Genomic DNA, 24,579 nt, shown 5'->3' on the forward strand with positions numbered 1-24,579 from the left:
GGGTATTGGTCTTCTCACTGTATAATGAAACTAAGTGGATAGAGTTGCTTTCATTTCAGCTTGAAAAATCGATCTAAATATCATGGTAAGTTCATGAAGAGTGTCAAAGTGAAGAAATTAATTTTGACATTTTACTTTGTCGCTTCTAACTCCTGAACTGTTAAACAAAGAAACATCAATGACATATTAGGTTACGTTTTTTGATGTACCTAAACTAACTATTAGCTGATATAAACTCAGCTTGCTTCATAACCTGGACAATAGATGATTACAGTTTAGTCCATTGGTTTCAATACAAAAAGGGGTTTTTGCTAATTGACGATCAAATCATCATGGGTATTGGTCTTTTTACTGCATTGGAAAACTAAATGGATAGAGTTGCTTTCATTTCAGCTTGAATAATTGATCTGAATATCATGGTAAATTCATTATGAGTGTAAAATTAAAAAAATTAATTTTGACATTTTACTTTTCAGCTTCTAAGTCAATAACTATTGATTACAGAAACTTGGCTGACATATCTTATTACGTGATTCGATCCATCTTAACTAACTTTCAGCGAAGATAAACTTATCTGGTTTCATAACCCGAACAATGGGTGGATACAGTTAAATCCATAGGTTTCAATACAAAAAGGCGTTTTTGCTAATTGACGGTCGAATCATCATGGGTATTGGTCTTGCTAATGTATTTGAAAACTAAGTTAATAGCGTTGAATTAATTTCAGCTTGATTAATTGATCTAAGTATCATTAGAAGTTCACAGTGACCGTCAAAGTGAAAAATTTTTTTCATTCATTTTACTTTGCAGCTTCTAAGTCGTGAACTATTGATAACAGGAACTTGACTGGCATATTCAATTACGTGTTTTGCTGTACCTAAACTAACTTTTAGCTAACCTTAACATAGATGGCTATTTACCCTGGTTAATAGTTGATTACAGTTCAAGCCATAGGTTCCAATGGAAAAACGGATTTTTGTCAAACAACAGTCGAACCATAATGGGTATTGGTCTTCTCACTGTATAATGAAACTAAGTGGATAGAGTTGCTTTCATTTCAGCTTGAAAAATCGATCTAAATATCATGGTAAGTTCATGAAGAGTGTCAAAGTGAAGAAATTAATTTTGACATTTTACTTTGTCGCTTCTAACTCCTGAACTGTTAAACAAAGAAACATCAATGACATATTAGGTTACGTTTTTTGATGTACCTAAACTAACTATTAGCTGATATAAACTCAGCTTGCTTCATAACCTGGACAATAGATGATTACAGTTTAGTCCATTGGTTTCAATACAAAAAGGGGTTTTTGCTAATTGACGATCAAATCATCATGGGTATTGGTCTTTTTACTGCATTGGAAAACTAAATGGATAGAGTTGCTTTCATTTCAGCTTGAATAATTGATCTGAATATCATGGTAAATTCATTATGAGTGTAAAATTAAAAAAATTAATTTTGACATTTTACTTTTCAGCTTCTAAGTCAATAACTATTGATTACAGAAACTTGGCTGACATATCTTATTACGTGATTCGATCCATCTTAACTAACTTTCAGCGAAGATAAACTTATCTGGTTTCATAACCCGAACAATGGGTGGATACAGTTAAATCCATAGGTTTCAATACAAAAAGGCGTTTTTGCTAATTGACGGTCGAATCATCATGGGTATTGGTCTTGCTAATGTATTTGAAAACTAAGTTAATAGCGTTGAATTAATTTCAGCTTGATTAATTGATCTAAGTATCATTAGAAGTTCACAGTGACCGTCAAAGTGAAAAATTTTTTTCATTCATTTTACTTTGCAGCTTCTAAGTCGTGAACTATTGATAACAGGAACTTGACTGGCATATTCAATTACGTGTTTTGCTGTACCTAAACTAACTTTTAGCTAACCTTAACATAGATGGCTATTTACCCTGGTTAATAGTTGATTACAGTTCAAGCCATAGGTTCCAATGGAAAAACGGATTTTTGTCAAACAACAGTCGAACCATAATGGGTATTGGTCTTCTCACTGTATAATGAAACTAAGTGGATAGAGTTGCTTTCATTTCAGCTTGAAAAATCGATCTAAATATCATGGTAAGTTCATGAAGAGTGTCAAAGTGAAGAAATTAATTTTGACATTTTACTTTGTCGCTTCTAACTCCTGAACTGTTAAACAAAGAAACATCAATGACATATTAGGTTACGTTTTTTGATGTACCTAAACTAACTATTAGCTGATATAAACTCAGCTTGCTTCATAACCTGGACAATAGATGATTACAGTTTAGTCCATTGGTTTCAATACAAAAAGGGGTTTTTGCTAATTGACGATCAAATCATCATGGGTATTGGTCTTTTTACTGTATGTGAAAACTAAGTAGATAGAGTTAATTTCATTTCGACTTGATTAATTAATCAGAATATCAACAGAAGTTCACAGTAACCGCCAAAGTGCAAAATTATTTTTAAACATTTTACTTTTCAGCTTCTAAGTCATGAACAATTTCTAACAGAAACTTGACTTACATATCTAAATACGTGTTTTGATGTGACTAAACTAACTTTTAGCAAAGGTAAACATAGATGGCTATATAATCTAGACAATAGATTACGACGTCTGGATTCTTAGGTTGCCATAGATTATTCAAAATTCCATGCAAAAGAAATGATGAATAAGCTAAATATTCTGCTCAAAAAATGGATCTTTATTCATGTTTCATATTTTTATGTTTTTTTAGGTGAGCATACAAATTGGTATAATCACCATAAGTTTTTGGGCAATACAAACATTTAAATTGAAAAAGGTGGGGAGAAATATGATTCTCTACAATTTTCCTATGGGAACTTTTCCCCGTCTTTTCGTGGCAACTGCCATTATGTAAAATACACTTATAAAGGTGATTTTCACATATAATGTTTTCATTTAAAACAGTCTTATATTTTTCCAAACTTATTTGGTTACCAAATGAAAATATTGCATAAAAAAGTTTGGTGGGTGCATGATAAATATTTTTTTGGCAATCAGTATTTGATGTTGGCTGTAATGATAATGATGGTAATGTTGATGTTGATGTTGATGTTGATGCTGATGCTGATGGAGAGGGTATTGATGGAGAGGGTATTGATGGAGAGGGTATTGATGATGACGATGGTTCTCTGATAATTTTGCAAATTTTGTTCAATGGCAAATTCAGTCTTTCCAAGAGAACAATGGGTTCAACGTAGATACTCATAGGAGTTTCATTTGTTAATTGTTCAGACGGATGAAGGTCAAAACTTTTTAAAAACTGAATTTTTTCAAAATTCATAGTCAGAAAATACTGTGAAAAGGTAAAAATGACTCACAAACTCAAAGTTGCAGTGATGAATAAAGCTTTAAAATGATAAAAAGTGTTTGAATAAAACAAATGAATTATTGAGCGACAATAAGCCAAAATTTGTTGAAGCAATCAGTAGTCAGTACGTAAGAGAGAAAGACGATAATAACTCATAGTATTGGCTGTTTGAACAACCAATCATGTTCTTTAGTTCAAAAACAACTTTGATCACGTATTTTGATGTCTTAAACGAATTAGCAATGGTAAACTGAGTTAGAGATACAACCTGGACAAAAGCCAACTCAAAATACTAATTTGGACATTTTACTTTTCAGCTTCTAAGTCATGCACTATTAGACTAAGAAACATCACTGACATATTAGATTAAGTGTTTTGATGTACCTAGACTAACTTTTAAAAAAAGGCAAACATAGCTGGCTATTTAACGTGGACAATGGATGATTAAAGTTTAATCCATAGGTTCCAATACAAAAAGGCGTTTTTGCTATCGATCGGCTATTGACGGTCGAATCATCATGGGTATTGGTCTTTTTACTGTATTGGAAAACTGATTGAATAGAATTGCTTTCATTTTAGCTTGAATAATTGATCTGAATATAATTGTAAATTTATGATGAGCGTTAAAGTGAAAAAATTAATTTTGACATTTTACTTTTCAGCTTCTAAGTCATGAACTATTAGACAAAGAAACATCACTGACATATTAGATTACGTGTTTTGATGTACCTAGACTAACTTTCAACAATGGCAAACATAACTGGCTATTTAACCTGGACAATAAATGATTACAGTTTAGTCCATAGGTTTCAATACAAAAAGGGGTTTTTGCTAATTCACTGTCAAATCATCATGGGTATTGGTCTTTTTACTGTATTGGAAAACTAAATGGATAGAGTTGCTTGCATTTCAGCTTGAATAATTGATCTGAATATCATGGTAAATTCATTATGAGTGTAAAATTAAAAAAATTAATTTTGATATTTTACTTTTCAGCTTCTAAGTCAATAACTATTGATTACAGAAACTTGGCTGACATATCTTATTGCGTCATTCGATCCATCTTAACTAACTTTCAGCGAAGATAAACTTATCTGGTTTCATAACCCGAACAATGTGTGAATACAGTTGAATCCATAGGTTCCAATGGAAAAACGGATTTTTGTCAAACAACAGTTGAACCATGATGGGTATTGGTCTTGCTACTGTATTTGAAAACTAAGTGGATAGCGTTGAATTAATTTCAGCTTGATTAATTGATCTAAGTATCATTAGAAGTTCACAGTGACCGTCAAAGTGAAAAAATTTTTTCATTCATTTTACTTTGCAGCTTCTAAGTCGTGAACTATTGATAACAGGAACTTGACTGGCATATTCAATTACGTGTTTTGCTGTACCTAAACTAACTTTTAGCTAACCTTAACATAGATGGCTATTTACCCTGGTTAATAGTTGATTACAGTTCAAGCCATAGGTTCCAATGGAAAAACGGATTTTTGTCAAACAACAGTCGAACCATAATGGGTATTGGTCTTCTCACTGTATAATGAAACTAAGTGGATAGAGTTGCTTTCATTTCAGCTTGAAAAATCGATCTAAATATCATGGTAAGTTCATGAAGAGTGTCAAAGTGAAGAAATTAATTTTGACATTTTACTTTGTCGCTTCTAACTCCTGAACTGTTAAACAAAGAAACATCAATGACATATTAGGTTACGTTTTTTGATGTACCTAAACTAACTACTAGCTGATATAAACTCAGCTTGCTTCATAACCTGGACAATAGATGATTACAGTTTAGTCCATTGGTTTCAATACAAAAAGGGGTTTTTGCTAATTGACGATCAAATCATCATGGGTATTGGTCTTTTTACTGTATTGGAAAACTAAATGGATAGAGTTGCTTTCATTTCAGCTTGAATAATTGATCTGAATATCATGGTAAATTCATTATGAGTGTAAAATTAAAAAAATTAATTTTGATATTTTACTTTTCAGCTTCTAAGTCAATAACTATTGATTACAGAAACTTGGCTGACATATCTTATTGCGTCATTCGATCCATCTTAACTAACTTTCAGCGAAGATAAACTTATCTGGTTTCATAACCCGAACAATGTGTGAATACAGTTGAATCCATAGGTTCCAATGGAAAAACGGATTTTTGTCAAACAACAGTTGAACCATGATGGGTATTGGTCTTGCTACTGTATTTGAAAACTAAGTGGATAGCGTTGAATTAATTTCAGCTTGATTAATTGATCAAAGTATCATCAGAAGTTCACAGTAACCGACAAAGTGAAAAATTATTTTCAAACATTTTACTTTGCAGCTTCTAAGTCGTGAACTATGAGACAAATAACATCACTGACATATTAAGTTACGTGTTTTGATGTAAACATAGCTGGCTATTTAACCTGGACAATAAATGATTACAGTTTAGTCCATAGGTTTCAATAGAAAAAGGGGTTTCTGCTAATTGACGATCAAATCATCATTGGTATTGGTCTTTTTTCTTTGTCATATGAATTTGCAAGGTGCAATCAAATGAATTTTAGCTTTAAAATCATCAAAAATTGTTTAATTTGAAATTAAACTTCAAAAACTGAAAATTTCATTTTTAAAATTTGCACTGTTAAAACTGTAGCAATAAATCTATTGTCCGAGGAAACCAATAAAGCAGCTTAAGTTGTTTGTCTTTATTTGAACTTAAATACTGAAACAAATTTAAATCAAAAATTTAACATAAGCTAATTTGATTGACCATTTTCAGCAAGTCAATTGAACTCTATGGAAAATCTGGGTTTCCAGGTTTAAAAACAAATTTAACATAGTTGTTGATGCTTTACTTTGTCAAATGAACGTCTAAGCTGAAATCAAATGATTTTAAGCTTTGAAAATCGCCAAAAAATATTCCTTATTGTAATTAGATCTTGCAAACTGAAATTTTCATTTTTGAAATCTCACTGTTGTGGCTGTTGCATCAAAGCTATTGTCCAAGGAAACTAATTTAACAACTTAACTTGATTGTTGCTATGTGAACTGAAAGGCGCAAAATGAATTTAAATCCAAAATTTAAAATTAGCAAATAAATTTACGATATTCAGCAAATCAATTGAGCCTCTATGGGAAGTCTAGTTCAGCCGATTTAAAACTGAATTTTTTATGGGTATTGATGTTTTTTCTTTGTCATTTGAATGTTCAAGGTTCAATCAACTGATTTTGAGCTTTAAAAATCATCAAAAAATGTTTAAGTTGAAATTAAACTTTAAAAACTGGAATATTCAATGTTAAAAATTTCACCTTTTAGACTTTAGCTCAAAATCTATTGGTCAACGGAACTAATTAAAAAATTGTTTGTTATCATGAGAATCGATAAGTTGAGCACAAATTCAAATAACCCATTTTAAATGAACTTAAAACGTGAAGGTATTAAGCAAACCCATTTGAAGCTATGGGAAATCTGGTTCATTTGATTTTAAATTGAATTTATCATGGGTATTGATGATTTTTCTTTGTCATATGAATGTCTGAGCTTAATGCAACTGGTTTTGATCTTTAAAATCAGCCAAAATTGCACCTTGTAATCTAACTTTATAAACTGCAATTTTCATTGTTAAACTGTTCAAACTGTAGCATCAAATCAATTGGTCAAGGCAAAAACTTTAACAATTTGCTTTGATTTTTTATCTGAGAGGCTGGCAATAAAATTTAATAAAGATTTCAAAATATGCTAATTGAATTACCCATTTGCCAGAAATCCATTGAAAGCTATAAGAAACCTGGTTTAGCTGATTCAAAAAGGAATTAACATTAATAATGATTACTTACACTTAGGCAAATGATCTGCTTAGAACAACTGATTTTGAGTTTTAAAAATCATAAAAAATTAAATTGAAATTAAACTTTAAAAACTGGCATTTTCATTTTATTTCATTTGATAATTTGATCAATGGACATGCATCATCTCTTAATTGTATTCAATATTGATGCATTACACGAAACTGTCTATACATTGTAATTCCATTCAGCTGCTAGTTCTTTGCATATTGAGTCCAAACCTTCTTGGATATCAATAACAAAATCGAAAACATATTGATTTATTTGAACTGTTGCACTATTGTTTAATAGTGCCTCTTCATAGAGGAAATGTAAATAATTCAATACATGATCTAGATGCCAAACTGTCACATCTTGATTGTGCTCAAGTAAATGATACTGTGATGATAAAGAAGCAAGTTCAGGGTCTTCAATTTTGTAAAAATAAGTGAAACGAAAATTTCCATCCATTCCCAAGATTTCCAGTTCACTTCGGTGAAATACAAAAAGAAGGTTAGTCACCAGGTAGAATGGACGGAATGCCGAGAACCCCTGTGTTTAAAGTAAAAACATTAAAATGTTAAAAACAGAAAAATAAAAATAGATTCATAAGTAAATTTCTGAATTTAAACTGAATTTTTCATGGGTATTGATGTTTTTTCTTTATCATATGAATATTTAAGCTGCAATCAACTGATTTCAAGCTTTCAAAAGCATCAAAAAATGACTAATTTGAAATTTAACTTTAAAAACTGAAATTTTCCAATTTAAAAATTTCACCTTTTAGACTGTAGCTCCAAATCTATTGGCCAACGAAACTAATTAAGCAGATAAATTGTTTTTCTCTGTGTGATCTTTGATACTGATAAAATAAATTCAAAAATTTAACATTGGCTAATTTAATTGTTGATTTATTCAAAATACATTGAGCTCTATGGGAAATCTGGTTTTGCTGATTTAAAAATGATTTTTCATGGGTATTGATTTTTTTCTTTGTCATATGAATGTTCAAGCTAAAATCAACTGATTTTGAGCTTTAAAAATCATCAAAAAATGTTTAATTTGAAATTAAACTTTAAAAACTGAAAATTTCTTTATCATATGAATGTTAAAGGTGCAAGCAACTGATTTTAAGCTTTAAAAATAATCAAAAAAATGTTTAATTTGCAATTAAATTTTAAAAACTGAAATTATCATTTTTAAAATTTTCACTGTTCAAACTGTAGCATCTAATCCATTGTCCGGAGAAACAAATTTAACATCTTAAATCGTTTGTCGCAACGTGAATCAAAAGATCAGAAACTAATTTGAAATATAAGTTTAAAGTTAGCTAATTAAATTGACCATTGCAAGCAAAATCCATTGAACTCTATGGGAAACTGATTTAACTGATTTTGAATTAAATTTGTCGTGGGTATTGATGTTTTTTCTTTGTAATATGAATGATTAAGCTGGCATTAACTGATTTCAAGCTTTCAAAAGCATCAAAAAATGATTAATTTGAAATTTAACTTTAAAAACTGAAATTTTTAAATTTAAAAATTTCAATGAGTAGACTGTAGCTTTAAATACATCGGTCGAGTAAACTGATTCAACATGTTGAATTGTTTTTCTCTGTGTGATCTTTGATACTGATAATAAATCAAAATCAAAAATTTAACATTGGCTAATTTAATTGTCGATTTATTTCAAAATACATTGAGCTCTATGGGAAATCTGGTTTTTCTGATTTAAAAATACATTTTTTCATGGGTATTGATGTTTTTTCTTTATCATATGGATATTTAAGCTGAAATCAACTGATTTAAACTTTGAAAATCACCAAAAAATGATTAATTTGAAATTTAACTTTAAAAACTGAAATTTTCATTTTTAAAATTTCAATGAATAGACAACACCGAGAATAACTGAAACATGTTAAGAAATTATCAAAATGTGTTAACATCAAATGTCAACTCTGAAAACTGTTTTTAAATGTGTTTTTAATTCGCTTTCAAATTGAGATAGGACTTGGTGATTTCAATACATATTATATTGTCTAATAAAGTAGTTAATAAAAAGCGATAAAATTATATTTCAATTCAGACAATCACTATCAATATTTTTAAAAATGCACAATTTTTTAAATATCAAGTGTTTGTTTTGGCTTTCGCCCACGTTTTTTTGTTTCTCTTATTATCGGTTTCGGTTTCTGCGAAATTCGCTTATTTCGCGATTTTCTAATTATGTTATCTCCTTCAGGCTGATGAAAACATGTAACATTCGCATCAGCTATTTGTGGATGCGAAGTTGAACATCCTTGAGCTGGAGATATTTTCTCGATTGATGGCGGCTTTAGTTTTGTTTCAATTTCTTCAGGCATCCAAACTTCAGCATCATATTTTTCACAAACGTGATCTGGAGAAAAAAGGTCCTCAGTTTGAGTGCCTTTGAACGCACAGTATCTACAGCTCTTTTAAATAAATTGAAAAACAGATTGAGCTAAAATAACTATCCTATGGCTAAAACACAACGAAATAGAAATTAAAAATAAAAACTTACGACAGTAAGAGACATTGCAGTTATCTTGTTGTGACAGAAAATCGGGCAGCAACGAAAAGTATTTTCGGGAGATACGAAATGATTGTCGATTGATGCCTGGAAAAAATTAAATTTGCATAATTTAATACAATGAAATTTTTTTTCATTTGTAAGGCGAAAATTAAAACTTACCAAAAATTGTTTGATAATGAAAAGGCTAAAAGTTATCAGTCCAGGGTACAAACCGAATATCGAATACACGTTTGAATGATATTGAAATGTTTACAGAAAAGCGAGTTGCCGAAATTATGTTATTGTGACAGTGGTCAAGATGGAAATGCAAACCTTTGCAATAAATTTGAGTTTCAAAAGTGAGTGAGTTTAGGATATTTTCACTAAGAAGTGTATTGTTAGCAGAATAATACTATGATGTAATTTTAGGTTTTTCTCAGCAACAATTGAAAACGGTTTCTAAACAATGTAATTAGAAACAATAAACAATGATTGTATTGCAAATTGAGAGTCTTAATATCTTAGTGCATATTGTTGATTATCACTTTTTAAAGTAAAACAATTAAATTTTTTTGGATAAAGAAGAACTGTTTTCTAAACAATTATCATCCTAAAGATATAGATATAAAAATTTTGAGGTTTTTCGAAACCAAATGAAACATCCAATCTTAGATTCATGACCCAAATGCAGGTTAAGTAGATGTAATGCGAGATGACAAATACTGAACAAATTTAAATCAAAAATTTTAAATAAGCTTAAAAATTGCCAATATGCAGCAAATCAATTAAACTTCTAAGAGAATTCTGGTTCAGCTGATTTTCAATTCTATTTTGCATCGCTTATGATGTTTTTTCTCCATGATATGAATGTTCAAGCTGCAATCAAAGGATTTTAAGCTTTGTAAAGCACCAAAAAATTTTCACATTTGAATAATACTTTAAAAACTGAAATTTTTATTTTTAAAATTTCATTGAGCAGACTGTAGCATCAAATCTATTCGTCAAGCAAACTAATTTAACAACTTAAATCGATTTTCGCAACGTAAATCAAAAGATCAGAAACTAATTTCGTTGAAAGTTTAAAGTTAGCTAATTAAATTGACGATTTTAAGCGAAATGTATTGATTTCTATGGATGTTTCAGCTGGCATCAACTGATTTTAAACTTTAAAAATCATAAAAAAATATTTAATTTGAAATTGAACATCAAAAACTAAAATTTTCATTTTTAAAATTTTCATTGTTCAAACTGTAGCATCAAATCTATTGTCCGAGGAAACAAATTTAACATGTTAAATTGTTAGTTACCATGTGACCTAAGAGACTGAAAATAAATTTTAACGGAAAATTAACATTAGATAATTAAATTGACGATTTTAAGCAAAATCCATTGAGCTCTATGGAGAATCTGGTTCAGCTGATTTCAAATTGCACTTTTTATGGGTATTGATGTTTTTTCTTTATCATATATATGTTCAAATTGTTACTCTGCATGTACACTAAATGGCTAAAAATAAATTTGATTTAAAAATTCAAACTTAGCTGTTTTTATTGACCATTTTCAGAAAATCCATTGAACACTATGGGAAAGCTGGTTTTCCAGGTTTAAAAACAAATTTAACATGGTTATTGATGTTTTTTCGTGTTTATATGAATATTTGATCTGAGATCAATTGATTGTTGTTTTCAAAAATCATGAAAAAATGATAAATTTGAAATTAAAATTCAAAAACTGAAATTTTCATTTTTAAAATTTTCACTGTTGTGACTGTAGCATAAAATCGTTTGTCCAAGGAAACCAATTAAACGGCTTAAATTGTTTATCTGCAGGTACACTAAATAGCTGAAAATAAATTTTAATGAAAAATTCAAAATTAGCTAATATAATTGAACGTTTTCAAAAAATCAATTGAACTCTATGAGAAATCTGGTTTTTCTGGTTCAAAAACAATTTTAACATGGGTATTGATGTTTTTTCTTTATCATATGAATATTTGATCTGAGATCAATTGATTGTTGTTTTCAAAAATCATGAAAAAATGATAAATTTGAAATTAAAATTCAAAAACTGAAATTTTCATTTTTAAAATTTTCACTGTTGTGACTGTAGCATAAAATCGTTTGTCCAAGGAAACCAATTAAACGGCTTAAATTGTTTATCTGCAGGTACACTAAATAGCTGAAAATAAATTTTAATGAAAAATTCAAAATTAGCTAATATAATTGAACGTTTTCAAAAAATCAATTGAACTCTATGAGAAATCTGGTTTTTCTGGTTCAAAAACAATTTTAACATGGGTATTGATGTTTTTTCTTTATCATATGAATATTTGATCTGAGATCAATTGATTGTTGTTTTCAAAAATCATGAAAAAATGATAAATTTGAAATTAAAATTCAAAAACTGAAATTTTCATTTTTAAAATTTTCACTGTTGTGACTGTAGCATAAAATCGTTTGTCCAAGGAAACCAATTAAACGGCTTAAATTGTTTATCTGCAGGTACACTAAATAGCTGAAAATAAATTTTAATGAAAAATTCAAAATTAGCTAATATAATTGAACGTTTTCAAAAAATCAATTGAACTCTATGAGAAATCTGGTTTTTCTGGTTCAAAAACAATTTTAACATGGGTATTGATGTTTTTTCTTTATCATATGAATATTTGAGCTGAGATCAATTGATTGTTGGTTTCAAAAATCATGAAAAAATGATAAATTTGAAATTAAAATTCAAAAACTGAAATTTTCATTTTTAAAATTTTCACTGTTGTGACTGTAGCATAAAATCGTTTGTCCAAGGAAACCAATTAAACGGCTTAAATTGTTTATCTGCAGGTACACTAAATGGCTGAAAATAAATTTGAATGAAAAATTCAAAATTAGCTAATATGATTGAACATTTTCAAAAAATCCATCGGACTCTATCAGAAATCTGGTTTTTCTGGTTCAAAAACAATTTTAACATGGGTATTGATGTTTTTTCTTTATCATATGAATATTTGAGCTGAGATCAATTGATTGTTATTTTCAAAAATCATGAAAAAATGATAAATTTGAAATAAAAATTCAAAAACTGAAATTTTCATTTTTAAAATTTTCGCTGTTGTGACTGTAGCATCAAACATATTGTCCGAGGAAACCAATGGAAGAGCTTAAATTGTTTGTCGTCATGTACACTGAAAGGCTAAAAATAAATTTGAATTAAAAATTTAAATTAGCTAATTTTATTAACCGTTTTCAGAAAATCCATTGAACTCTATAAGGAATCTGGTTTTTTCTGGTTTAAAAACAAATTCAACATGGGTATTGATGTTTTTTTCTTTATCATATGAATATTTATGCTGAGATCAATTAATTGTTGTTTCTAAAAATCAGGAAAAAATGAGTAATTTGGAATTGTACTTCAAAAACTGAAATTTTCATTTTTAAAATTTTCACTGAGCAGACTGTACCATCAAACCAATTTAACAACTCAAAATGATTTCGAATATTTTCACTAAGAAGTATATTATTAACAGAATAATACTATGATCTAATTTTAGGTTTTCATCAGCAACAATTGAAAACGGTTTCTAAACAATGTAATAAGAAACAATAAACAATGATAGTATTGCAAATTGAGAGTCTTAATATCTTTATGCATATTGTTGATTATCAAAATTTCACAGTAAACAATTAACTTTGTTTGGATAAAGAAGAACTGTTTTTTAAACAATTATCATCCCAAAGATATGCATACAAAAACTTAAAGGTTTTTCGAAACCAAATGAAACCTCAAAATTGACGATATTTAGCAAATCAAATGCACTTCTGAGAAAATTCTGGTTCAGCCGATTTTCAATTGCATTTTTCATGGTTATTGATATTTTTTCTTTATCAGCTGCATTTTTAAAATCAGCTGAAATCGGCTGATTTTTGGTCTTGAAAATCAACAAAGAATGTTAACTATAAAATTTTAACTGGGCAGATTGTAGCTCCAAATCTATTGTCCGAGGAAATCAATTTAACTTGTTAAATTGTTTTCGTTAATCTAACCTAAAAGGCTGAAAATAAATTTCAATCAAAAATTCGGAATAGCTAATATAACTGACCATTTTTTGAAAATCAATTGCACTCTATGGGAAATCTGGTTTTCCAGGTTTAAAAACAAATCGAAATGAGTATCGATGTTTTTTCGGTGTCATATGAATGTCCAAGCTGCAATCAACTGATTTTAAGCTTTAAAAAGCATCAAAAAATGATTAATTTGAAATTTAACTACAAAAACTGAAATTTTCAAATTTAAAAATTTCACCTTTTAGACTGTAGCTCCAAATCTATTGGCCAACGAAACTAATTAAACAGCTTAAATTGTTTGTTTTTTATGTACACTAAAATGTTAAAACTAATTTGAATCAAAAATTAAAGATTAGCTAATTTAACTGACCATTTTTTGGAAATCCATTGAACTGTATGGGAAATCTGATTTTCCAGGTTATAAAACAAATTAAACATGGGTATCGATGTTTTTTCTTTATCCTATGAATATTTATGCTGAGGGCAACTGATTTTAAGCTTTAAAAAGCATCAGAAAATGATTAATTTGAAATTGCACTTTAAAAACTGAAATTTTCAAATTTAAAAATTTCAATGAGTAGACTGTAGCTCCAAATACATTGGTCAAGTAAACTGATTCAACATGTTGAATTGTTTTTCTCTGTGTGATCTTAGATACTGATAAGAAATTAAAATCAAAAATTTAACATTAGCTAATTTAATTGTCGATTTATTCAAAATACATGGAGCTCTATGCGATATCTGGTTTTTCTGGTTTAAAAATGAATTTTTCATAGGTATTGATTTTTTTCTTTGTCATATAAATGTTCAAGCTGAAATCAACTGATTTTGAGCTTTAAAAATCATCAAAAAATGTTTAATTTGAAATTAAACTTTAAAAACTGAAAATTTCATTTTTAAAATTTTCACTGTTAAAACTGTAGCATCAAATCTATTGTCCGAGAAACCAATAAAGCAGCTTAAGTTGTTAGCCTTTATGGGAACTTAAAGTTTGAAATAAATTTAAATCAGAAATTTAACATAAGCTAATTTGATTGACCATTTTCAGCAGATCAATTGAACTCTTGAAAAATCTGGATTTCCAGGTTTAAAAACAAATTTAACATAATTGTTGATGCTTTACTTTATCCTATGAACGTCTAAACTGGAATCGTATGATTTTAAGATTTGAAAATCACCAAAAAATATTTCTCATTGTAATTAGATCTTGAAAACTAAAATTTTCGTTTTTAAAATCTCACTGTTGTGGCTGTAGCATCAAAGCTATTGTCCAAGGAAACTAATTTAACAACTTAACTTGATTATTACTATATGAACTAAAAGGCGCGAAATAAATTTAAATCCAAAATTTAAAATTAGCAAATTAAATTTACGATTTTCAGCAAATCAATTGAGCCGCTATGGGAATTCTGGCTCAGCCGATTTAAAACTGAATTTTTTATGGGTATTGATGTTTTTTCTTTGTCATTTGAATGTTGAAGCTGCAATCAACTGATTTTAAGCTTTCCAAACCATCAAAAATGTTAACTTTGAAATTAAACTTTAAAAACTGGAATATTCAATTTTAAAAATTTCACCTTTTAGACTGTAGATCAAAATCTATTGATCAACGGAGTTAATTAAACAAATTTTCCGTTATCATGAGAATCGATAAGTTGAGCACAAATTTAAATAACCCATTTTAAATAAGCTTAAAACTTGAAGATATTTAGCAAACCCATTTGAAGCTATAGGAATCTGGTTCAGCCGATTTTAAATTGAATTTATCCTGGGTATTGATGATTTTTCTTTGTCATATGAATGTAGTAGCTGAGAAAAATTCATTTCAGATTTAAAAACATCAAAAAATGTTTAAATTAAAATTAAACTTTAAAACTGAAAATTTCATTTTTAAAATTGTACTGTGCAGACTTTATCTCCAAAATCATCAAAAAATGTTTAAATTAAAATCAAGCTTTAAAAACTGAAATTTTCAAATTTAAAACAGATGATTTGAGGTTGCCTATCTTAACATATGGATTCATGTAAAACCTTTCTTTTCTTTCTACCTTTCTTTTTCATTGTTGCCCTCATTTTTTTCTTACAAAGATGATTACAAAGTCTTACAATATAAATAAGTAAATGTTTCATTTAGTCTTCTCTTATTGTTATTTCTTTTTTACTGTCTATTTTAGTCTCTTTTTATCTGCTTTTCCTGAGTTTCAGGGTTGGGTTCTAAAAATTTGTATATTTTTCCGGCGACATTCAGGCCAAAATCTTTCATTTGCGATTAACAGAAAATTTATAGATCGTTTGAGCGCGGAGAAATTTTGACAGAAAAATACCAAAATGGTATTAATATATAAGATAGTTGTCATAAGAGGTAAAAAGTTGCAACTTCGAACGCCTTTTGTACAGTTATTGAACCAGATTTTTTCATCAATCTCATTTTCTTGGTGTAAATTTTGATGGCCAACCAGATACTTATTTTAAGAAATGAAATTTTCATCTTCTGTAAAACAAATCACTTCGATTTTGGGTTACATCTGGCACTTCGAGTGACAGTAAGAGTTAAAGAGCTGACAACTTGTGAGACTTCTACTTATCTGGTGTATCTAGCTTTATCTTATTTGGCTATAATACATATTTATTATTTGCTAAATGTCAGAGAAAATTCAATCGATTTCCTGTACAAACAAATATCCTGTCAACACATAAGATTTGTGTTTGAATAACAATTTTTATAAATAAAACATTAATCTGATAACAAATCTTTTTTGCATGAACTTGAATGAAAAAAACAACTGAAATCAATTTGTATTTCTAGATATTGTAGTCCATTATAAGATTGTAGGTGCTATTGTTGAGGCTCAAAGTTTGGAGGCAATGGTAAAAATCAAGCTAACTATTGATAAATTGAAAAACAAGTGTTCAATCTTAGATTTGCACCAACCATTTTTATCGACGAAAAATAAGTTGCAGATCTTTAACTCTTACCTCTTACCGAAGCGCCAGGTATTATTGAAAATCGAAGTGATCTGTTGTAAAGAAAACGAAAATTTTATTTTTCAAGTCAAGTAAGTTTCAAAGTGAATTTTCTGGTTTGAATCAACAGGAATGAAGTAGCAAAAAACTAATCTCACGAAGTGACATTTTGAGCATAATGACTGCAGATGATATCGATTACAATTAGCTAGTCAACTCTTTTTGTTCATTTCTAGTTAGCCTTTTATCTCAAAATGCTCCACTTTGATTGTTAATTTAATCTGCGTGAATTTTATTAAATTAACATGCATAAAATTGCGAAAATAACGAACAAATGGCAGTACAAGGAAATCGATTAGAATCTATAAAAACGAAGATTCTTTTTGAGTAAACTTGATTGACTTAATCAACATTTTCATGGTAATAATAATAATGCTCTATATAATGTGTCCATATATTTATGCATAATGTTAATTTATATTCATATTTACATGATTTGTTTTTCTCAGTCTAGACTTTTCCAACCAAATGATAATCGATCTTTTAAATGGTTGTTTTTCAATTTTTCAGTTTTCAATGCAAAATAATATCTTCTCTTGCATTATTTATGAAAAGCAAGTCTTAATTTTTGTCCTGGTTTTCAGATTCTTGGTTCAACTTCTTTGTAAAGCTGAGAAATGTCATCAAACGGATCGAAAGAAAGCGGAAAATGAGATTTTTCAGGTTGTAACAAATCAGTTAGGAAACAAATTGTTCCAGCCCAGCCTTCAAACATACTGTAAGGAGAATCAGGAGTGCGAGATCTGAGACGAAATTCATCGGTGAATAAAAACTCTTGGAATTGATTTGCTCGATGAAGATACTTTGGTTTACCTGAAAATACAACAAAAACAGAAAATGGTTAGTTTAAGAATTCATAATTAGTATGCAAAACTTTAAATAGATAAAAGTAAAGAACGGAAAGTTCATGCCCATTCCAGAACTAAAAAATACCAATGCAACATTTAGTGACATCATTTTTCAAAGATAGTGATAGCAAAGCAGAATGAAAATGAATGAATATTTTTCTCATTTGTATAATTTGACTGAAAAATAACGTGTGCAAAGAATATTGACAAATCAACAATTATTTGCATCATTATTAGTTGTACCTAACCTAACCGGGGATGAGTATTTTTTAGAAGTCGAGATCAAGATCTATTTCAACCAACTCCAAAAAATTGGTATTGGCTTGAATTTACTTTTCTAGGTTTTGTAAACTAAAATGAAGCCTCAAAGCTAGAAATTTAAGAGACGAAACACATTTGCTCATATAACCATCCTGGCAATTTAATGCCTGATGATTGATGATTATCGAAACAGTTCCATTTAAATATACATGTAATTTTATGTATAAGGTGGTTAAAATGCGTACCAGTCAAACGATAGAGAACAAGAAAAACTAAAGCATTCCCAGCGACTCCATGGCAGATACCGGGACCTTTACGAAGTAAACCTTTATTCCAGACAAGCTCTCCACATTTGATACAACAATCAAGATATTTATCCTCTTTCCAGATTAGATATGCTCTAGCCATCAACCAAATCACTCCTGGAGCTCCATGACACCAATGAACTAATTCATCCTCCTCTGATCGAATGGTAATTCCTTTGGTAGGCTCAACTAATGAGTAACAGGAATGAAAAGAAGGATGAATAAAAAACATCAATATTAATAGTGATTAAATTTGAGGGAAAATGTGATTCCAGATAATAAATTAGAAATTTCATAAAGGCAAAAGGTTCCATACTGAGTTCATCAAGGGCGCAAGGAAAATTTCCTGAATCTGTTTGGAGGGACAAAAGATAATCCACTGATCTTTTAACATCTCTTTCCAGATCTAATTTAGGATTGAAAATTCCTGGAACTGCAAGTAAAGCTTGAAGAATTCCAGCGAGTCCATGAGCTGCCCCTAAATAATCAGTACCATAATAACAATACATCAAAGGGCAAATATTTTTTAGTCCTTTTCGCACCGAATATTCACGACCTGGAAAGACCAAAAACAAATGATAGAAAACAGGAAGCTCATTTATAAACATTGGTAATCATATATTAACTCAATTCAGATAACAATAAATCATCATCATTATCACCACCATGATGGTTATTATAACTAAGTTATGTGATAAATAATATTTCCTCTTCGCACTTTTTGATAAAAAAAACAATTTCTAACCACTAGATAATAGTTGCTAATTGTTTTAGGCTGTTGCTAGAATTAATAACACGAAATGTCCATAAAATTGGCAATAAAGTTGATGATCAACAAGTTCCATTCTGTACCTGATTTGATTGATGAGAGAGCCAATGCAAGAAGAACTCCTTCAGGTATCACTTTATTGTCTTTAAAGGATTTATTAAGAATTGTAGCACCACAAATGTAACCAGCTCGTCCAACTAAAAGTTCATCAGACCCTTTAGTTAAATAATGGATAGGTAAACACTTGGAGGAAATTTGACTATATTTGTTAATATAAAAATCTCTGTTAACTGTATCATTAATGTTGTGATAGATAAGTGAAGCGGCCACAAAAGTTCCTGCAAAGCCAAGAAGATACGCAACAGATGAGAGGCGATCGTTTTTTTCCAATAAATTGGCATAGTCAATGGTGGGTCCAAGATATCTTAATGCTTGTTTGGTGAAAAAATCTCTTTCCATAGAATTGAATAAATCACCAGTGGCTGATGCTAAGTAGTTAAACATGTAAGCTATCCCAGAAATACCAACATACAGTCCACCATCACAATCAGCTTCTTCACTGGTACACTTTTGCTTCTCAACAATCAGGTTAACCAAATGAATTATACGTTTCTTGATTAAACAGCTATCAATAATAACATTAGATTGAAGATTTACATTCTTAGGACCGTCCATACTAACGGTGTTACTATTGTCAGTATCCAAAGGAGAGTCTATCGGTGCCAATGTAGATGAATGGATTGTCTTTGTTACATTAGTATCCGATGCGAACCCTGAATGTGGCTGTGTTATTGATCCTGTATCAGTTTTTTGATTTTCATTGTTTACAGATGTTAAAACAGAATCCTCAGAAATGGATGCTGTTGATATTGCTGTTGCTGTTGTTGTTTCCACAGCTGTTGGTGTATTTGTGTTGCTTCGGAGAGAAGCGTTAAAGTCACATGTGCCTTCGCCATAATTCACATTATCGCAGTAGTCCGGTAGATTGTTGATAAAATATCTAACACGACGATGACCAGCAGACATCACAAACTTGGAATTGTCACAGTCAGAAACAAAAAAAAGACAAAAAAAGGCAAAAAAGATCGAAGAGCAATTTGGAAAGAAAGCAAAAAAACTGTTAACAGAGAGCTATATTTCAAATCCCATAGCATTGAGTCTGAGTTTTGCACTCTTTTCCCTTTTTCTCACTCTCCTTCCCGATCTCCCTATTCCTCTCTTCCTCTCTTTCTTCAGTTCTCTTTGAATTAATTAGCAATCACAACAATTCTGGTTCTTTGTTTCATAACAATTAATGTTTGTATTCGATTCAAGAACCCAGGCAATTATGGAATTGTGACTGTTTACCGATCAAAACAGGTTGATCAGAAATGGAGACTTGAGATACCGAAAGTCAGATGCTTCATAAGTGTCAGTTATATTTTGACCAATAATCGATCAACGATAATTTCAATCATTTCAACCATCATGCTTACTTTTTAAATCTTCAACTTGATGTTTAACTCACAACAATACCGGTGAATAACAATTTCAAACAGTTTGTGGGTCAATTTTATTGTTAAGTGTAAAACTTTTTTGATTAATTTTCTATGCATTTTGCCTTGAACTATTTAAAATGAGTTTCGGTGTAGTTGTACTCATCAATTGTCACAAGCTCTTTCTTAGCTCATTGTCTTTACCAATGGTTAATCATTCAATTGTATTAACATCAATATTTATCAATAAGTGATTGACTCTTGACACTCTTGATAGTGACTAACTTCAAACAAACAATATCCCATTCTTGGGTCAGGGGCAGACATCTTTTCAATTGTTGTCTGGCACTTTAATTCATGCTATACAAATGAATTGGTAAAAGCAGTTATTATTTATTCTTCCGCAGACCTGACAATTAAAACACTTTGTAAAGCTAAGTTTCATTTAAGGCTCAATTTTTGTGATAAATCGATCCATTTAACTAGAATCAGTTGCACCACTGTATCTGGTTTATTATGATGAGAAGAGAGAAAAGACTATTGACCCGTTTATTGACCTTAATCAACAATTTTGATCAGATTCTTCATCCAGGATAACTAATTAATAAACACGTTTCCAACAAATGAACAGAGCATTGTTTACTATTATTAAATGCTAACAGCTCTTTCAGCATGATTTGATTTTAGATTGCACTTTAATTTGAACCTTCAAGTGCCCATTTTAGTCAATCAGTCATTAATCAATAACTGATCCTCCGTTAAATCATCGTGATAACATCATTGAAAATAAAATGAAAAAATCTATCAATATTTAGGCTATTTTTAAAGGTGTCTTTTATTTACAATTATGATAACCATGTTTGGCATTGAATAGCTCAATCTTTTTGAAAATTAATTTGTATTAATAAATTTTGTCAATTTTTAATTTAATTTACAATTAATTTTGGCGCTGCTTTCACTAGAGACACCTGATGGATTGATACATTGTTTGGACTCACAAATTGGGAGCCAATAACATTCAACTTGTTCATTTGAGTCTGTTTTGGATATAAAAATTATCTAGCGTTTCTTGTGTTTAAATTGTTTGAATTTCTGACTATTAATTATCATCATGTACAATGGAATCGGTTTACAAACCCCTCGAGGTAGTGGTACCAATGGATATGTCACCAGAAATTTAGCTCACATCCATAAACAAAAGGACAAAGTTAGTCACAAAACTGAAGAGGAAGATCCTAAAAAATACGATGATCTTTTACCAAAACCTATTAACCCAGAGATATTGGACCATCAGCGTAAAAGGAAAATTGAGCTGAAATGCGTGGAACTCGAAACTCAGATGGAAGACGAAGGGTTAGTATTAATATAAGCAATTAAGTTTCTTCAAACCACACATTGTACAAGCTCGTGGTTTCAACCTTTTCTATCTTGTGCTATTTCAGTCAGTTGAAGGTGTGAAGTCTCTTGCGATCATTTGTCAGATTTCACCAACAGTTTGATTGATAGAATGTTTACTATCTTCTTGAATAAATTATAACAATTTTTATTTTTCTTTTTCAGATGCACTCAGGAAGAAATCGACAAGGCAGTTGCAAGGTTACGGGAAAAATTGAAAGCAAGAGAAGCCAAGGAAGCGAAAAAAAGATAGTCAAGATGCATCACATTTATAACACTCACAACACGAAGTAAATTTATTATTACTGATTTATAAAGCTTAATCGGTTCAAAAAATTTCATCCAATAAATATTTTTCGTTGTAGAATTGTGTTTATTTCTCCTGTTCAAGTCATTAACATAGATACTAAATACATTGAAAATTGCAGTTTTTTAATTTCATAAACATTGTCATAAAATAGTACTGGAACTATTTAATTTGTAAAAATCAGTTTAGCCTGTAAAAAAGCGTGTAACAATTACTCAAATTTAATCCCTTGAGAAAGTGGCAGATCGCGACTGTAATTGATTGTACAAGTTGAACGACGCATATATTGCTTCCATGAATCACTTCCTGATTCCCTTCCACCGCCAGTTGCCTAAAATGTTAGAAGATGAAAATATTCATTGTTAATATTCATATTCAATTCTTATCTACTAAGCTTTAAAAGGTTTCAGTTATCAAGCAACAATTAAGTTCATTACATGTACATTAAACCATATCACTTGGAAACTGTTTCTTTTTAACTGAAAGCCTGCTAGTGAATAGTTAAGGTTATAAATCAAATTGTATTTACCTTTTCACCGCCAAATGCGCCTCCAATTTCAGCTCCACTTGTTGGTATATTAACATTGACAATACCACAATCTGACCCTTTTGGTCCAATCCACCGGAAAACATTATTCAATGTTTGAGTGAATAATGAACTTGATAATCCCTGATCTACTTCGTTATTAATTGTCACTGCGTTTTCAAATGTTTCAAAAGGTAATACATAGACAATTGGTGCAAAAGTTTCCCTTTGAACAATTGGAGATTTATGGTCAATGTTGGTTACAATGGTTGGTTCTACATAATAACCACCTTCTAGATTAATCGTTTTACCTCCAGTAACAATAGTACCACCTAACCGTTTTATTTCATTGATTGTATCGTTAAATACACTCAAAGCTGATTCTGAATGAAGCGGTCCACACAAAGTACTCGGATCCAAAGGTGAACCAATACGAACTTGTGAATAAGCTTTAACCAATCGATCTAAAACTCTGTCAACAATTGTTTGGTGAACAATTAACCTACGAGTTGTTGTACATCTCTGTCCAGCCGTGCCTACACAAGCAAATAATGCTGATCGAACCAACATTTCTATATCAGCATCTTCACAAGCAATGATAGCATTATTGCCACCCAATTCCAGTAGTGCTCGTCCAAAGCGTTTTTGAACATTCAACGCCACTTCCATACCAACCGAAGTGCTTCCAGTAAATGATATTAAAGGTAACCTTTTATCCCTCGCCATAGCGTCTCCAACTTGCCAATCACCACAAACAAGTGAACATATAGCACCTGCAATGGAATGTGATTTAACATGTGTTCTGTGAATGTTAACAGCTATGCTTACCTGGTAAACCGTTTTGTGTCAAAACAGATTGAACAATTTTGATAACAGCTATGCTGGATAATGGTGTTGTTGGAGCTGATTTCCAGACCATTGAATTACCACAGACCATTGAAATCGCATTGTTCCAGCCATAAACAGCCACAGGAAAATTGAAGGCTGTTATTATACCAATAGCACCCAATGGATTCCAAGTTTCTAACAACATATGGCCAGGCCTTTCGGAAGGTATAATTTTACCTTCAAACATTCGCGATAAACCAACAGCATAATCACAGATGTCTATATATTCTTGAACTTCGCCTTCTCCTTCAGCCAGTATTTTACCCATTTCAAGAGAAACCAACCGACCCAAGTCACTTTTTTTCTCTCGCAAAGCATTTCCAATCAAACGAACTATCTCACCACGCTTAGGAGCTGGAATCTCAGACCAAGTACTCCAGGAATCGTATGTTGATTTGACAGCATTCTCATAATCGTTTATATCACCTGTCACCACTGAAGCAATGGGGCGACCATTAGCAGGACATATTGAGTTGACAATCTGTAAAGGACGAAGTACAAGACAATCATCTCACAGTTTGATTTAGGATAAATTTCAATATACTCAGACCTTTCCATGACCAGACCATTCGCCGTTAAAAACTCCTAAATTTTGTTCCTCTAGTCCTAAATTTTTGAGAAAGCTATACTTTGGATCTGATATGAGATATGAAATGCTATTGGAGACGATAAAAATGCAATAATAAGATAGTTATTGATAATGAAATAAAACGTTAATAAACATATTTTTATCAAATCAGATTTTTGCAAAAACTTACCTTCTATATGAATTGTTGAATTTAAATTTCAATAATGATCTTGACACTACTTGGAAAATCATTATTTACAATGAATTGGATAGACTTGCAAATTTTCAAAAAGGATTTGGAATATTTTTTTCGCCTTTGGTTTTCTGAGTCTGATAGAGTGAAGATAGCTGAAATTAATCTATCTTTGTCAAGCGTTTCTCTGATAAAGTGATCAGCTCTATCAGTTTTATAACTATGAGGGATCTCAAGTTATTAATTGCTTGCCAATTGCAACCAACACTGGTCTTATTTTG

The 24,579-nt window shown here is 30.3% G+C and overlaps 3 protein-coding genes across 3 annotated transcripts; 1 reads left to right on the top strand and 2 right to left on the bottom strand.

Annotated features, from left to right (window-relative positions):
- Window positions 1-17,145: 17,145 nt before the first annotated feature.
- Window positions 17,146-20,680, bottom strand: LOC107369628 (lanC-like protein 3). Its single transcript, XM_015937596.3, has 4 exons — window positions 19,030-20,680; window positions 18,494-18,733; window positions 18,118-18,366; window positions 17,146-17,576 (listed from the first exon to the last, which is right to left on the bottom strand). Exons 1-4 carry the CDS (start codon window positions 19,970-19,972, stop codon window positions 17,344-17,346), a joined length of 1,665 nt encoding a protein of 554 aa, XP_015793082.2. The 5' UTR covers window positions 19,973-20,680; the 3' UTR covers window positions 17,146-17,343.
- A 779-nt stretch (window positions 20,681-21,459) lies between these two features.
- Window positions 21,460-22,183, top strand: LOC107369631 (SRRM2 protein homolog rsr-2). Its single transcript, XM_015937599.2, has 2 exons — window positions 21,460-21,774; window positions 21,982-22,183. Exons 1-2 carry the CDS (start codon window positions 21,533-21,535, stop codon window positions 22,067-22,069), a joined length of 330 nt encoding a protein of 109 aa, XP_015793085.2. The 5' UTR covers window positions 21,460-21,532; the 3' UTR covers window positions 22,070-22,183.
- Window positions 22,085-24,431, bottom strand: Aldh7A1 (aldehyde dehydrogenase 7 family member A1). Its single transcript, XM_015937597.3, has 5 exons — window positions 24,296-24,431; window positions 24,088-24,193; window positions 23,478-24,018; window positions 22,653-23,422; window positions 22,085-22,454 (listed from the first exon to the last, which is right to left on the bottom strand). Exons 1-5 carry the CDS (start codon window positions 24,355-24,357, stop codon window positions 22,335-22,337), a joined length of 1,599 nt encoding a protein of 532 aa, XP_015793083.2. The 5' UTR covers window positions 24,358-24,431; the 3' UTR covers window positions 22,085-22,334.
- Window positions 24,432-24,579: the final 148 nt, after the last annotated feature.

The sequence above is a fragment of the Tetranychus urticae genome, chromosome 3, assembly GCF_039701765.1.
Source record: "Tetranychus urticae isolate SD_2017Ah chromosome 3, NJAU_TeUrti_SD_1.0, whole genome shotgun sequence".
Lineage (NCBI taxonomy): Eukaryota > Metazoa > Arthropoda > Arachnida > Trombidiformes > Tetranychidae > Tetranychus > Tetranychus urticae.